At 49.7% G+C, this 16,980-nt stretch overlaps 1 protein-coding gene across 3 annotated transcripts in view; it reads left to right on the top strand.

The window, feature by feature from the left end:
* LOC149445876 (phospholipid-transporting ATPase ID-like) overlaps positions 1 to 16,980 on the top strand; it is a 188,395-nt gene that overhangs the window by 166,936 nt on the left and 4,479 nt on the right. For all 3 annotated transcript variants that reach the window (XM_089653337.1, XM_089653338.1, XM_089653336.1), the window contains 6 exons: positions 3,237 to 3,387; positions 3,693 to 3,876; positions 8,273 to 8,496; positions 12,976 to 13,059; positions 14,499 to 14,744; positions 16,768 to 16,906. In XM_089653337.1, coding sequence (XP_089509463.1) covers positions 3,237 to 3,387; positions 3,693 to 3,876; positions 8,273 to 8,496; positions 12,976 to 13,059; positions 14,499 to 14,744; positions 16,768 to 16,906 — 1,028 coding nt within the window. The remainder of the gene's footprint in view (positions 1 to 3,236; positions 3,388 to 3,692; positions 3,877 to 8,272; positions 8,497 to 12,975; positions 13,060 to 14,498; positions 14,745 to 16,767; positions 16,907 to 16,980) is intronic.

Below are 16,980 nucleotides of genomic sequence, written 5' to 3'. Positions count from 1 at the left end.
AATTGCAGTTAGTGTCAGTTAGTGTCAGTGTATAAATAGTCAATGAGTTTGTTAGCACTGACTAGGCTAGATACTGAGCCATGGGGAGCAGAAAAGAACTGTCAAAAGCCCCGAGTCAGCAGGCCCAGCCACAGAGTAGCCACCTGCTGACTCGGCACCATCCATAGACCCAGTCTGTCCGGACAGTATGGCCCCACCTGCTGACTCGGCACCATCCATAGACCCAGTCTGTCCGGACAGTATGGCCCCACCTGCTGATTCAGCACCATCCATAGATCCAGACTGTCCGGACAGTATGGTCACCTGCTTACTCTGCACCATCCATAGACCCAGTCTGTCCGGACAGTATGGCCACCTGCTGACTCGGCACCATCCATAGACCCAGTCTGTCCGGACAGTATGGCCCCACCTGCTGATTCAGCACCATCCATAGATCCAGACTGTCCGGACAGTATGGTCACCTGCTTACTCTGCACCATCCATAGACCCAGTCTGTCCGGACAGTATGGCCACCTGCTGACTCGGCACCATCCATAGACCCAGTCTGTCCGGACAGTATGGCCCCACCTGCTGATTCAGCACCATCCATAGATCCAGACTGTCCGGACAGTATGGTCACCTGCTTACTTGGCACCATCCATAGATCCAGTCTGTCCGGACAGTATGGTCACCTGCTTACTCTGCACCATACATAGACCCAGTCTGTCCGGACAGTATGGTCACCTGCTGACTCGGCACCATCCATAGACCCAGGACAGTATGGTCACCTGCTGACTCTGCACCATCCATAGATCCAGTCTGTCTGGATAGTATGGCCCCACCTGCTGATTCAGCACCATCCATAGATCCAGACTGTCCGGACAGTATGGCCCCACCTGCTGATTCAGCACCATCCATAGATCCAGACTGTCCGGACAGTATGGTCACCTGCTTACTCTGCACCATCCATAGACCCAGTCTGTCCGGACATTATGGCCCCACCTGCTGATTCAGCACCATCCATAGATCCAGACTGTCCGGACAGTATGGTCACCTGCTTACTTGGCACCATCCATAGACCCAGTCTGTCTGGACAGTATGGTCACCTGCTTACTCTGCACCATCCATAGACCCAGTCTGTCCGGACAGTATGGCCACCTGCTGACTCTGCACCATCCATAGATCCAGTCTGTCCGGACAGTATGGTCACCTGCTGACTCTGCACCATCCATAGACCCAGTCTGTCCGGACAGTATGGCCACCTGCTGACTCGGCACCATCCATAGACCCAGTCTGTCCGGACAGTATGGCCCCACCCGCTGATTCAGCACCATCCATAGATCCAGACTGTCCGGACAGTATGGCCACCTGCTGACTCGGCACCATCCATAGACCCAGTCTGTCCGGACAGTATGGCCCCACCCGCTGATTCAGCACCATCCATAGATCCAGTCTGTCCGGACAGTATGGTCACCTGCTTACTTGGCACCATCCATAGACCCAGTCTGTCCAGACAGTATGGCCACCTGCTGACTCTGCACCATCCATAGATCCAGTCTGTCCGGACAGTATGGTCACCTGCTGACTCTGCACCATCCATAGACCCAGTCTGTCCGGACGGTATGGCCACCTGCTGACTCGGCACCATCCATAGACCCAGTCTGTCCGGACAGTATGGTCACCTGCTGACTCTGCACCATCCATAGACCCAGTCTGTCCGGACAGTATGGTCACCTGCTGACTCTGCACCATCCATAGATCCAGTCTGTCCGGACAGTATGGTCGCCTGCTGACTCTGCACCATCCATAGATCCAGTCTGTCTGGACAGTATGGCCACCTGTATGTAACACAATGTTACTATATTACTGGATGTGTTTCCAGCCTCTTGGAGTGCAGGAGGAAAAGAATGTTCCTGAGTCCTGTCCTTGCTGAGAATCGGGGCCTTTTTTCAATGGTAACCCAGTTCCGGAACCTCCAGCACTGAGTGTATGTAATGGCAAGGAGTGTGGGGGTGTGCCGGAGGGCCTTTTTATGCTGCCTGCATGGTGTTCTATTGTTGATGGGCAGGTCTATTGTTGCTTGGGGGGGGGGGTGTTAGGTTGCTGGGGGTCAATTGTTGCTGAATGGCATCTACTGTTGAGAGAGGGGTCTTTTGTAGCTGGCTGCTGTGAGATCTCTTGTTGCTGTAGGTCATCTATTTTTGAATGACAGTTTATTGTTGCTGATGGGGGATCTACTGTTGCTGGGGGGGCTTATATTGTTGGGGGGGGGAGTAGAGTGTTGCTGAATGGCTTCTACTGTTGAGAGAGGGGTCTTTTGTAGCTGGCTGCTGTGGGATCTATTGTTGCTGGAGGGCATCTAATTTTTAATGATGGTTTATTGTTGCTGATGGGGGATCTATTGTTGCTGGGGGGATTATATTGTTGGGGGGGAGTAGATTGTTGCTGAATGGCATCTACTGTTGAGAGGGGGGTCTTTTGTCGCTGGCTGCTGTGAGATCTATTGTTGCTGGAGGACATAATTTTTTTTGTATAACAGTCTGTTGTTGCTGATGGAAGGATCTATTGTTTCTGGTGGCTTATATTTTTTTGGGGGGTTGATTGTTGCTGAAAGGGATCTACTGTTGAGCAGGGGCGGACTGACCATTTGGAAACTTGGGCACTGCCCGGGGTCAGTAGGGGGCCCCATGAGATGCCCCTGGTACTTTTTTCATAGGCTTTTTTGAGTTTGGGCAAGGACACAGGGGCCCCATGATCCCCTATTGCCCGGGGGCCCCATGAGTTGTCAGTCCGCCCCTGCTTTTGAGGGAGGGGTCTTGTTGCTGGCTGTTGGAGAGTCTATTGATTCTGGCTGCTGGGAGATCTGTTGTTGCTGGGGGTCTGTTGTTGCTGGGGGGTCTATTGTTGCTGGGGGATCTATTGTTGCTGGGGAGGGCCTTTTTCTGCTGGCTGTGGGGGATCTCATTTCCTGTTTTTCTTGCTATCATTAATCCATTCCATACACATTACTTAGCACCACAAAATGATACTTGGCTCTATATTCACTAAAAGGGGCGGTACTGGGAGGTGGGTCGGGGGCGGAGACAAGAAGCGACTCAGAATGGGGAGTTCCTGCACCGATTCTCTGAGGAATAAAAGCCTTGCTAAGAACCAATACCGATTGAGGGAATGTGGAGGAGGCGGGGCGAACCTAGCTAGGGCTGAACTACCTAGCTCTAAACAGGAGGGGCCGGTGCTATAACCTGTGTGTCTCCCAGGTCTGCTCGGAGGAAGATGAACCCGGACTCCTTCCTGGACAGCTACGACGTTCACATACAGAAAGGATGGAAGAAGAAGACTCTGGTCATTCCAGATGATGAGCTGGCGGGAGATGAGACGTACGGGATCATCATCAATGGGCACAGCCTGGTAAGTGGAGGCCATATTGTGACTTGGTGAACCCAGATATTACCAGGTAAAAGTAGCGGTGACATCATCACTGTGCAGTACAGAGAGCATACTGAGGCAGGGTGCTGGGTGTACAGCACCCTCCCGCCAGCCATGATCTGCCTGCATTGCATAGAGAAGCACAGAGACCCAGTGATGAAATCACTGCCACCTTTATTACAGGGCTGATGCAGAGGGAACATTTTGGACCAGCCCCACCCACTTCCCTCCGTGCTTCTCCATTGGTCCCTCCAGCTCTTGACCGTTCTGATGCTCTTGTCTGATAGGCTTACGCTCTAGAAGAGAAGATGGAGGTGGAGCTTCTGAGGACGGCGAATATGTGTCAAGCGGTGATCTGCTGCCGGGTCACCCCTCTCCAGAAGGCGCAGGTGGTGCAGCTGGTGAAGAAGTACAAGAAGGCCGTGACCTTGGCCATCGGAGACGGCGCCAATGACGTCAGTATGATCAAAAGTACGTCCCAGGAAGATGGCTGCCTGGCTGTGGGCGGGGCATCGCGGCTCCACACGTGTGCTGGGACTTCAAGATTTATTTTAGATTTGGAAGTGTGGGAAAGGTTCGATCCTCTGTTGACTTGCTGTGCAACCAAATGGGAAATTTCTTCTGACTTCCTGTCTGTTGGATGGGGATCAGAACAGGATGCGAGGGAAAATCTCCCCGCTTCCTGTCTGTTGGATGGGAATCTGAACGGGATGCGAGGAAAAATCTCCCCGTTCCCTGTCTTTTGGATGGAAATCGGAACGGGATGTGAGGGAAAATCTCCCCGCTTCCTGTCTGTTGGATGGGAATCGGAACGGGATGCGAGGGAAAATCTCCCAACTCACTGTCTGTTGGATGGGAATCGGAACAGGATGCGATGGAAAATCTCCCCGCTTCCTGTCTGTTGAATGCGAATCGGAACGGGATGTGAGGGAAAATCTCCCAACTCCCTGTCTGTTGGATGGGATCGGAACGGGATGCGAGGGGAAAATCTCCCCGCTCCCTGTCTGTTGGATGGGAATCGGAACGGGATGCGAGGCAAAATCTCCCCACTCCCTGTCTGTTGGATGGGAATCGAAACGGAATGTGAGGGAAAATCTCCCCGCTCCCTGTCTGTTGGATGGGAATCGGAACGGGATGCGAGGCAAAATCTCCCCGCTCCCTGTCTATTAGATGGGAATCGGAAAAGGATGCAAGGGAAAATCTCCCCGCTCCCTGTCTGTTGGATGGAAATCGGAACGGGATCTGAGGGAAAATCTCCCTGCTCCCTGTCTGTTGGATGGGAATCGGAACGGGATCTGAGGGAAAATTTCCCCGCTCCCTGTCTGTTTTATGGGAATCTGAACGGGATACGAGGGAAAATCTCCCCTCTCCCTGTCTGTTGGATGCGAATCGGAACGGGATGCGAAGGAAAATCTCCCCGCTCCCTGTCTGTTGGATGGGAATCGGAACGGGATGCAAGAGAAAATCTCCCCGCTCCCTGTCTATTAGATGGGAATCGGAAAAGGATGCGACGGAAAATCTCCCCGCTCCCTGCCTGTTGGATGGGAATCGGAACGGGATCTGAGGGAAAATCTCCCTGCTCCCTGTCTGTTGGATGGGAATCGGAACGGGATCTGAGGGAAAATCTCCCTGCTCCCTGTCTGTTGGATGGGAATCGGAACGGGATCTGAGGGAAAATTTCCCCGCTCCCTGTCTGTTGGATGGGAATCGGAACGGGATCTGAGGGAAAATCTCCCCGCTCCCTGTCTGTTGGATGGGAATCGGAACGGGATGCGAGGGAAAATCTCCCCGCGCCCTGTCTGTTAGATGGGAATCGGAATAGGATGCGAGGGAGAATCTCCCCGCTTCATCTCTATTGGTCACACTGTGCCACCAAATGAGAAATTTCTTCTGACTTCCTGTCTATTGGATGGGAATCAGAACAGGATGTGAGGGAAAATCTCTCTGATTCTTGTCTATTGGACATGCATCCGGCCAAATAAGAAAGGAGGGAAAATCTCCCTATTTCCTACATCAGACAGAAAGTGAGGAAACATTTCTATACTTCTTCCCTATTGGATATTAATAAGAAGTAAAAGAAAGTGAGCAATTATTTGAGGGGAAATCTCCCACTTTCCCACTTCTTGTCTATTGGACACGTTTTTGGCAGAATAAGGAGTGAGGGAAATTTCCCTAATCACTGTATATTGGATGGGTGCCAAAAGGAGAGGAGGTGAGGGAAATTCTTTTCATTTCCTCTCTATTTTGATGGGCACCAGACAGAACAGGAAGTGAGGGAAAATTCCCGTACTGCTTGTCTATTGGATGCTGGTCAGAGGGAAAAGGAGGTGAAGGAAAATTTCCCCACTTCCTGTTCATTGGACAGGTATCATACAGAACAGGAAGCGAGGGGAGATCTTCCCACTTTCTGTTCATTGGATGGGCATCATACAAAACAGGAAGTGAGGGAAAATCTCTTCTCTTCCTGCCTATTGGACATGCATCTGGCCAAATAAGAAAGGAGGGAAAATCTCACTACTTCCTGTTTATTGGATGGACATCAGACAGAAGGAAAATTTCCCTCATTGCTGTATATTGGATGGGTGTCAAAAGGAATAAAAGTGAGGAGGTGAGAGAAATTCTTTCCATTTCCTGTCTACTGGACAGGTAATAAACAGAACAGGAAGTGAGGGGAAATCTCCCCACTTGCTGTCTGTTGGACACGTATGTGACAGAATAAGGAGAGAGGGAAAATCTCCATACTACCTGTTTACTGGATGGGCATCAGACAGAACAGAAAGTGAGGGAAAATTTCTTCTTGTTTATTGGATGGTGGTCAGAAGGAAAAGGAAGTGAGGGAATATCTCCCTGCTTCCTGTGCATTGGACAAAGTATCATACAGAACAGAACGTGAGGGGAAAGTTCCCCACTTTGGGCATCAAGCAAAACAGGAAGGGAAGGAAAATCTCCCTGTTTCCTGTTTGATGGGCATCAGACAGAACAGGAAGAGAGGGAAAATTTCCCTCATTTATGTATATTGGACGGGTGTCAAAAGGAAAAGAGGTAAGGGAAATTCTTTCCACTTCCTGTCTATTTTTCATCAGACAGAACAGGAAGTGAGGGGAAATTCACGTACTGCTTGTCCATTGGATGGTGGTCAGAAGTAAAAAGATGTGAGGGAATATCTCCCTGCTTCCTGTGCATTGGACAAAGTATCATACAGAACAGAAAGTGAGGGGAAATCTTCCCACTTGCTGTGTATTAGATGGGCATCAAGCAAAACAGGAAGGGAGGGAAAATCTCCCTGTTTCCTGATTATTGATAGGCATCAGACAGAACAGGAAGCGAGGGGAAAATTCCCATTCTTCTTGTCCATTGGATGGTGGTCAGAAGGAAAAGGAAGTCAGGGAAAATTTCCCCACTTCCTGTGCATTGCACAGGCATCATACAGAATAGAAAGTGAGGGGAAATCTTCCTACTTTCTTTCTATTGGATGGGCATCAAGCAAAACAAGAAGTGAGGGGAAATCTCCCCACTTCTTGCCTATCGGAGTTGCATCTGGCCAAATAAGAAGGGAGGGAAAATCTCCCTACTTTCTGTTTATTGGATGGACATCAGACAGCAAAGGAGGTGAGGGAAATTTCCCTAATTCCTGTATATTGGATGGGTGTCAAAAGAAAAAAAGGTAATTAGGTGAGGGAATTTTTTTTTTCCATTTCCTGTCTATTTGATGGGCATCAGCCAGAACAAGAAGTGAGGTAAAATCTCCCTACTTGTTGTCTATTGGATGGGCATCAGACAGAACAGGAAGTGAGGGAAAATCTCCCTACTTGCTGTCTATTGGATGGGCATCAGACAGAACAGGAAGTGAGGGAAAATCTCCCTACTTGCTGTCTATTGGATGGGCATCAGACAGAACAGAAAGTGAGGGAATATCTTCCTATTTGCTGTCTATTGGGTGGGCACCAGACAGAACAGGAAGTTAGGGAAAATCTCCCTACTTGCTGTCTATTGGATGGGCATCAGATAGAACAGGAAGTGAGGGAAAATCTCCCTACTTGCTGTCTATTGGATGGCATCAGACAGAACAGGAAGTGAGAGAAAATCTCCCTACTTGCTGTCTATTGGATGGGCATCAGACAGAACAGGAAGTGAGGGAAAATTTCCCTACTTGCTGTCTATTGGATGGGCATCAGACAGAACAGGAAGTGAGGGAAAATCTACCTACTTGCTGTCTATTGGATGGGCACCAAACAGAACAGGAAGTGAGGGAAAATCTCCCTACTCGCTGTCTATTGGATGGCATCAGACAGAACAGGAAGTGAGAGAAAATCTCCCTACTTGCTGTCTATTTGGGCATCAGACAGAACAGGAAGTGAGGGAAAATCTCCCTACTTGCTGTCTATTGGATGGCATCAGACAGAACAGGAAGTGAGGGAAAATCTCCCTACTTGCTGTCTATTGGATGGCATCAGACAGAACAGGAAGTGAGGGAAAATCTCCCTACTTGCTGTCTATTTGGGCATCAGACAGAACAGGAAGTGAGGGAAAATCTCCCTACTTGCTGTCTATTTGGGCATCAGAGAGAACAGGAAGTGAGGGAAAATCTCCCTACTTGCTGTCTATTTGGGCATCAGACAGAACAGGAAGTGAAGGGAAATCTTCCTACTTTCTTTCTATTGGATGGGCATCAAGCAAAACAAGAAGTGATGGAAAATCTCCCTACTTGCTGTCTATTGGATGGGCATCAGACAGAACAGGAAGTGCGGGGAAATGCCTCCTCTCCTCCATGACACAGGGGGGATGTGGTTCTGTAGTCCTCAGAGAACAGTCAGCTCAGGTGGTTCCATATTTGCAGAGTTGTACTTACCTGCTCTTTCCTCCACAGCCGCTCACATCGGGGTGGGGATCAGCGGGCAGGAAGGTATGCAGGCTGTGCTGTCCAGCGACTTCTCTTTTGCCCAGTTTCGGTACCTGCAGCGCCTCCTCCTGGTCCACGGCCGCTGGTCCTACAACCGCATGTGCCAGTTCCTGCGATACTTCTTCTACAAGAACTTCACCTTCACCCTGGTCCACTTCTGGTACGGATTCTTCTGCGGCTTCTCTGCTCAGGTGAGGCGAATCATTGCTCTCCCCACAGAACGGGACTTTAGGGCTCCATTCACACTTGTGCCACTTCAAAATCCTGCGATTTTTTTTTTTTCATTGCGACTTTACAGTGCGACTTGATGCAACTTTGGATGAGTGCGACTTTGGCTTTGACTAAGGACGATTGTTTGTGCTGTACAAAGTCGCACACAAGTCGCACGTATATCATTCAATTGCGACTTTCATTCATTCAGAGGGTTCACATTGAAGTCTATGGCCCCCGAGTCACATGAAAGCCGGACAAGAACTACTTTCAAGAACCTGCGATTTGAATTCGCACAGACCCAAATGGTATGCATTGGGAAACCTAGGGAGTGACTTCTCATGCAACTTGTCGCATGACAAGTTGCACAAGCGTGAATGGGCGCTATGGCCTCATACACACAGGGCATTTTCCCAACTCTCCTGATAGGGGAAAAGCAGCATAAAAAATGCACTTAAAGCCACATTTTTGTAGACACATTTCAGTGTGTTTAGGCGCATTTAGGCACTTGGGCATGAATGAATTTCATTGGCCAGGATAATAAATTACTTATGTAAAAGAAACTTCACTTGAAGTCGCACGGTTTCAAAGTCAGATGGCAGTGTGACTTCAGGTGCGACTTGATGGACATCTGTGTGACTTCAGGTGCGACTTGATGGACATCTGTGTGACTTCAGGGGCGACTTGATGGACGTCTGTGTGACTTCAGGTGCGACTTGATGGACGTCTGTGTGACTTCAGGTGCGACTTGATGGACGTCTGTGTGACTTCAGGTGCGACTTGATGGACGTCTGTGTGACTTCAGGGGCGACTTGATGGACATCTGTGTGACTTCAGGTGCGACTTGATGGACGTCTGTGTGACTTCAGGGGCGACTTGATGGACGTCTGTGTGACTTCAGGGGCGACTTGATGGACGTCTGTGTGACTTCAGGTGTGACTTGATGGACATCTGTGTGACTTCAGGGGCGACTTGATGGACATCTGTGTGACTTCAGGGGCGACTTGATGGACGTCTGTGTGACTTCAGGGGCGACTTGATGGACGTCTGTGTGACTTCAGGGGCGACTTGATGGACGTCTGTGTGACTTCAGGGGCGACTTGATGGACATCTGTGTTACTTCAGGTGCGACTTGATGGACATCTGTGTTACTTCAGGTGCGACTTGATGGACGTCTGTGTGACTTCAGGGGCGACTTGATGGACGTCTGTGTGACTTCAGGGGCGACTTGATGGACGTCTGTGTGACTTCAGGTGTGACTTGATGGACATCTGTGTGACTTCAGGGGCGACTTGATGGACGTCTGTGTGACTTCAGGGGCGACTTGATGGACGCCTGTGTGACTTCAGGTGTGACTTGATGGACATCTGTGTGACTTCAGGGGCGACTTGATGGACGTCTGTGTGACTTCAGGGGCGACTTGATGGACGTCTGTGTGACTTCAGGGGCGACTTGATGGACATCTGTGTGACTTCAGGTGTGACTTGATGGACGTCTGTGTGACTTCAGGGGCGACTTGATGGACATCTGTGTGACTTCAGGTGCGACTTGATGGACGTCTGTGTGACTTCAGGGGCGACTTGATGGACGTCTGTGTGACTTCAGTTGCGACTTGATGGACGTCTGTGTGACTTCAGGGGCGACTTGATGGACGTCTGTGTGACTTCAGGGGCGACTTGATGGACGTCTGTGTGACTTCAGTTGCGACTTGATGGAGGTCTGTGTGACTTCAGGTGTGACTTGATGGACATCTGTGTGACTTCAGGTGCGACTTGATGGACATCTGTGTGACTTCAGGTGCGACTTGATGGACATCTGTGTGAATTCATGCAAGTCGCACTTGAAATCGGCAAAGGTATTGCCGGAATGAGTTGCATCGATTAGAACGGCTTCATTGTCAATCATTGGATGCGATTCGGACGGTCAAATCGCATGACGATTCACATCGGTGTGAACTGGGGCTGATTGTTCCAATACAGTGAAGTATATTTTGGATACAATGTATTTGGTTTCATCCTCGGATGTCTCTGTATCAAATGAAAATTTCAAGTAAATGTATCCAAAGTTCAGCCATTAGCGACTGACTGTATCTGGGGCCCCTAGAGTCAGATAAAAGTGATCTGGGTGGCTCTAGAGCCGCCTGATCACTTTTATGGGACTCTATGTGCCCCTCGCCCCACCTTCCCATCCTCACATCCATTCCCCTCCTCGTAGAAGGGGGGGGGGAGAAAAAGAGAGGGATGAGGGGAAGAGAGAGGGGGGAGAGAGGGATGAGGGGAAGAGAGAGGGATGGGAAGAGAGAGGGGGGAGAGAGGGATGAGGGGAAGAGGGGGAGAGAGGGATGGGAAGAGAGGGAAGAGGGGAAGAGAGAGGGGGGAGAGAGGGATGAGGGGAAGAGAGGGAAGAGGGAAAGAGAGAGAGGGGAAGAGAGGGAAGAGGGGAAGAGAGAGGGATGAGGGGAAGAGAGGGATGAGGGGAAGAGAGGGAAGAGGGGAAGAGAGAGGGATGAGGGGAAGAGAGAGGGGGGGAGAGAGGGATGAGGGGAAGAGAGGGGAGAGGGATGAGGGGAAGAGGGGAAGAGAGAGGGATGAGGGGAAGAGAGAGGGGGGAGAGAGGGATGAGGGGAAGAGAGGGAAGAGGGGAAGAGAGAGGGGGGAGAGAGGGATGGGAAGAGAGAGGGGGGAGAGAGGGATGAGGGGGAGAGAGGGAAGAGTGGAAGAGAGAGGGGGGAGAGAGGGATGAGGGGAAGAGAGAGGGGGGGGAGAGAGGGATGAGGGGAAGAGAGGGGAGAGGGATGAGGGGAAGAGAGGGAAGAGAGAGGGATGGGAAGAGAGAGGGGGGAGAGAGGGATGAGGGGAAGAGAGGGAAGAGGGGAAGAGAGAGGGGGGAGAGAGGGATGAGAGGAAGAGGGGAAGAGAGAGGGGGGGAGAGAGGGATGAGGGGAAGAGAGGGAAGAGAGAGGGGGGAGAGAGGGATGGGAAGAGAGAGGGGGGAGAGAGGGATGAGGGGAAGAGAGGGAACAGGGGAAGAGAGAGGGGGGAGAGAGGGATGGGAAGAGAGAGGGGGAAGAGAGGGAAGAGTGAGGGATGAGGGGAAGAGGGGAAGAGAGAGGGATGAGGGGAAGAGAGAGGGATGAGGGGAAGAGAGGGGGGGGGGAGAGAAGGATGAGGGGAAGAGAGGGAAGAGGGGAAGAGAGAGGGGGGGGAGGGATGGGAAGAGAGAGGGGGGGAGAGGGATGAGGGGAAGAGGGGAAGAGAGAGGGATGGGAAGAGAGAGGGGGGAGAGAGGGATGAGGGGAAGAGAGGGATGAGGGGAAGAGAGGGATGAGGGGAAGAGAGAGGGGGGAGAGAGGGATGGGAAGAGAGAGGGGGGAGAGAGGGATGAGGGGAAGAGAGGGAAGAGGGGAAGAGAGAGGGGGGAGAGAGGGATGAGGGGAAGAGGGGAAGAGAGGGGGGGGAGGGATGAGGGGAAGAGAGAGGGGGGAGAGAGGGATGAGGGGAAGAGAGAGGGGGGAGAGGGATGAGGGATGAGGGGAAGAGAGAGGGGGGAGAGAGGGATGAGGGGAAGAGAGAGGGGGGAGAGAGGGATGAGGGGAAGAGAGAGGGGGGAGAGAGGGATGAGGGGAAGAGAGAGGGATGAGGGGAAGAGAGAGGGGGGAGAGAGGGATGGCAAGAGAGAGGGATGAGGGGAAGAGAGAGGGGGGAGAGAGGGATGAGGGGAAGAGAGGAAGAAAGAGAGAAAGAGAGGGAAGGGGGGTAAGAAAGTGGTGAGGGGAAGAGGGGTTGGAGAGGGGGGGGAAAGAGGGGAGAGGGGGAGTGAGAGAGAGGGGAGAGAGGGAGAGAGAGAGATGGGGGGAGAGAGAGCAAGGAAGACAGGGAGAGAGAGAGAGGAGGGAGAGAGAGACAGAGAATCATATACACATACTTATTGAACTCTCTCATTGGGAATGGGCGCAAAATTTTTGTGTTGTCTAAATACACTACTGACCTCTCCCATCCTCTGGAACTCCCTACCCCAGTATGTCTGGTCAGCCCCCACCCTGTCTGCCTTTAGGTGATCTTAGGTACTTGGGTCACTTCCACCAGATCATCCCCCGCAGCGATCACCTTTTGTACCCCCTCCCCCTTCCTTTAGATTGTAAGCTCCTGAGCCAGGCCCTCCTATTCCTTCTGTACTGAAATGTATTGTCTCCCTTATATTGTACTGCGCTGAGCAAACTTGGCGCTATATAAATCCTGTATAATAATAATGAAAGTCAAACCAAAGTAGTGCAGGAAGGACTCTGAAGTCGCACAGATATGAATGGTACCCATTGGGAAACATGGGGGGGGGGAGGGGTGCGCGACTTTGGACCCCAAAGTGTGAATGGACTCTTAGAATGACAGAGTCCCTGTAAAGCAATGATCCTGTGCTGCCTCCTAGTGTATGACTGACGTCCTGCACATCTTGTACCCCTACAGACGGTCTATGATGAGTGGTTCATCACGCTGTATAACCTGGTGTACTCCTCCCTGCCTGTACTGGGGATGAGCCTCTTCGATCAGGTAGGTACGCTCTATACAAAATCAGAGAGTATACCATGTATCTGACAGAAGAAGAATTATTCATGTGTCACTAATGACTGCCAGTGATTGTATGATGATGTTAGTGCCGGCCATACACGGGTTGAATTCCGAACAAATTTTCTTTCGAAAATCTTTTCTAAGAATTTTTGTTCGAATTTCGCACCATTAGTGGGGCCGATTTTCACGCCACCGTCGAATCTGAGTAATCGGGCACGTGGGAAATATTTTGAAAAAATGAGCAAATTTCGAATCAATGATGGGAGGATCGTGCGAGAAATATAAACGAGAAAGAAATGAGCCTGGAAAGAAAACATCCTCAGCCAGGACAATTCTTTTCTGTAGCAACGTGAATGGAAGGCTCGGTTGGTTGAATTTCGAAATCAATGGTGGCGCCGTCGCGTTACAAAACGCACAAAATTTCCGATTTTCTAAAGAAAATTTGTTCAGAATTTGACCCGTGGATGGCCTGCATTTTCATTTTTAGGTTCATCGTGTTTAGGGCATCCCATTCATTTCAATGGGTTGCCCTATGTGGAACGATCGCACAAAAAAAGCATGGGCCTTTTATTTTTTTTTAACCTCTTCACGCCGGCCGCACACAAATGTGCGGCCTCCCGTCGTCTGGGCCTAGACGCAGAGCGGCCGCTCATTTGCATTCTATTAAGAAAAAATATATGTGCTGAGAGCGGTCACCCTGCGCTCACAGCACACATGTCCAGTACTCACGGAAAGGTCCCGATCTCCTCTTTCGATCGGGACCTTTCCCGATCATGTGACAACCGTGACGATGCGTCACAGTGGTTACATGATCCCTTAACCCCGCCCCACCTGTCCTACCTCCCGACTTCTGAAACTCTTAAAGGACAGGGAGGCACTGACGTGATGGGGTTAATATGTTACCATGCGTTGTGGTGTGACATAGATCATATGCATTTACTACCTCTTTTTGGGTTCCATTAAGAATGAATGGCTCCGCAGCGCACCTGCCAAAAAACATAAAGCGTTTTCCTGCATTGCAGGGACACATGCCACATCACACATGCGACGTCACACATGCTCCCGCATCGCATACGTGTGAACAGGGCCTTATCATGAGCAGAGATTGTTGCTTTCCTTGTCACACCCCCCTGTTTGATGGCCTATATTTGCCGCCCCAGGTTGGGGTCTTAGTGAGCCCCAGAAAGGAGTAGATAGTCACAGAGTATGAGTTGTAGGTTTGTTCTTCTGTCCAATCAATGAAAGACATCAACCATGCGTCCCAGATGTGTTACCTATATAGCAGCCCATATGCTGAGATTTCATTCATGTACTTCTTACTGTTTCCCATCTATTAATGAATTAACCAATCATAGCATAGGAATGGAAAAATGCCTCTATGTTATTGGGAGGGCTTTGTGGTTATTTGTTGTCTTTTACAGGATGTTGATGACCGTTGGAGCATGGAGTACCCGAAGCTCTATGAACCTGGGCAGAAAAACCGCTACTTCAACATCAAGGAATTTATCAAGTGTGTGATCCATGGGGTGTACAGCTCCCTCGTCCTGTTCTTCATTCCTTATGGGGCGATGTATGACACAGTGAGGGATGACGGGAAGGCCCTGTCGGACTACCAGTCCTTTGCCTTGATGGCTCAGACGTGTCTGCTGCTTGTGGTGTCGGCCCAGGTAAATGATTGTAGCAATATGCCTGCAAAAACCTTCTGGTTATTCCTAGAATCTGGTCTTCTGATCATCTTAGGCATCTAGTCTCTTCTCAAGAGAGAATAAATTCAGTTCCACTAATCTTTCCTTATAGCTGAGCTCCTCCATGCATCTTTCCAGTTTGGTTTCCCTTCTAGTCTTCTGGTTATCCTTAGAATCTGGTCTTCTGATCTTCCTAGGCATCTGGTCTTCTGGCCATCCTAGTGATCTGGTCTTCTGGTCATCCTGGTGATCTGGTCTTCTGGCCATCCTGGTGATCTGGTCTTCTGGCCATCCTAGTGATCTAGTCTTCTTGTCATCTTAGGCATCTCTTCTTCTGGTTATTCTAGGCATCTGATCCTCTGCACATCTTGGATATCTGGCCTTCTGCATATCTTAGTCATCTGGTCTTCTGGTCATTCTAGGCATCTCTTCTCGTCTTTTTTGACATCTGGTCTTCTGCTTATCCTAGGCATCTTGTCTTCTGGTTATCCTTAGAATCTGGTCTTCTGATCATCCTAGTGACCTGGTCTTTTGGTCAACCTAGGCATCCTTCTTCTGGTCATTCTAGACATCTGGTGTTCTGGTCATCCTAGGCATCTCTTCTTTTTGTCATTCTAGGCATCTAGTCTTTTGGTTATCCTAGGCATCTTAACCTCTGCACATCTTAGGTATCTGGTCTTCTGTATATCCTAGTCATCTAGTCTTCTGGTTATCCTAGACATCTGGTCTTCTGGTCAGCCTAGTGACTTGGTCTTTTGGTCATCCTAGGCATCCTTCTTCTGGTCATTTTAGGCATCTGGTGTTCTGGTTATCCTAGGCATCTCTTCTTCTGATCATTCTAGGCATTTAGTCTTCTGGTCATTCTAGACATCTGGTCTTCTGCATATCTTAGGTATCTGATCTTCTGCATATCCTAGTCGTCTGTTCACCTGGTCATCCTAAACATCTCTTCTTCTGGTCATTCCTGACATCTGGTCTTCTGGTTATCCTAGGCATCTGGTCTTCTGGTCATTTTAGTGATTTGGTGTACTGGTCATCTTAGGTATCTAGTCTTATGATTATCTTAAGTATATGATCTTCTGCACATCTTAGGTATCTGGTCTTCTGCATATCCTAGTCATCTGGTCTTCAGGTCATTCTAGGCATTTAGTCTTCTGGTCATCCTAGGCATCTGGTCTTCTGCATATCTTAGTCATCTTGTCTTCTGGCCATCCAAGGCATCTCTTCTTCTGGTCATTCTTGACATGTGGTCTTCTGGTTATCTTAGGCATCTGGTCTTCTGGTTATCATTAGAATCTGGTCTTCTTATCATCATAGGCATCTAGTCTTCTGGTTATCCTAGCCATCTGGACTTCTGGTCATCCTAGCCATCTGGTCTTCTGGTCATCCTGGCCATCTGGTCTTCTGGTCATCCTAGTGATCTGGTGTTCTGGTCATCTTAGATATCCGATCCTCTGCACATCTTAGGTATCTGGTCTTCTGCACATCCTAGTTATCTGGTCTTCTGGTCATCCTAGGCATCTGGTCTTCTAGTTATTCTAAGTATCTGCTCCTTGGTTATACTATGCATCTGGTCTTCTTGTCATCCTAGTCACCTGGTCTTCTGGTCATCCTAGTCATCTGGTCTTCTGGTTATACTATGCATCTGGTATTCTGGTCATCCTAGTCATCTAGTCTTCTGGTTATGCTTCGTGTATGGTTTTCTGGTTATCCTAGGCACCCGGTCTTCTGGTCATCCTAGGCAATCTGGTCTTGTTGTCATCCTAGTCATCTGGCCTACTTGTCATACTAGGCATCTGGTCTACTGGTCATCCTAGGCATCTGGTCTTCTGGTCATCCTAGGCAGCACTGATTTAGACATACATTATGCTGCCATGAATTGCACTGTTGTGATTGCCAGTTGTCACAAAAAGAGGTCATTGGAAAACCCAATCAAAATTTTGCTGTAGGGTTCCATGAATTGTAGTTATGCACTGGCATCACCATTTCAATTTTGTCCCCGTAGATTGGTCTGGACACTGCATATTGGACGGCAGTCAACCAGTTCTTCATCTGGGGCAGCATAGCCGTCTACTTTGCAATCAGTTTTACCATGTACAGCGATGGAATGTATCTGATCTTCACGGCTTCTTTCCCGTTCATAGGTGAGTAATGATATTCTTGCAGGACTGGTGCCAACAAATGTATGTCTTTGCTTGAACTTTACATAAACCTGTCA

This window comes from Staurois parvus, unplaced genomic scaffold, assembly GCF_062004578.1.
Source record: "Staurois parvus isolate SC_StPar_1 unplaced genomic scaffold, SC_StPar_1.0 ptg000706l, whole genome shotgun sequence".
NCBI classification, from domain to species: domain Eukaryota; kingdom Metazoa; phylum Chordata; class Amphibia; order Anura; family Ranidae; genus Staurois; species Staurois parvus.
The sequence above is the reverse complement of the archived record's forward strand: the minus strand, read 5'-3'. Positions and strand labels throughout refer to the sequence as shown.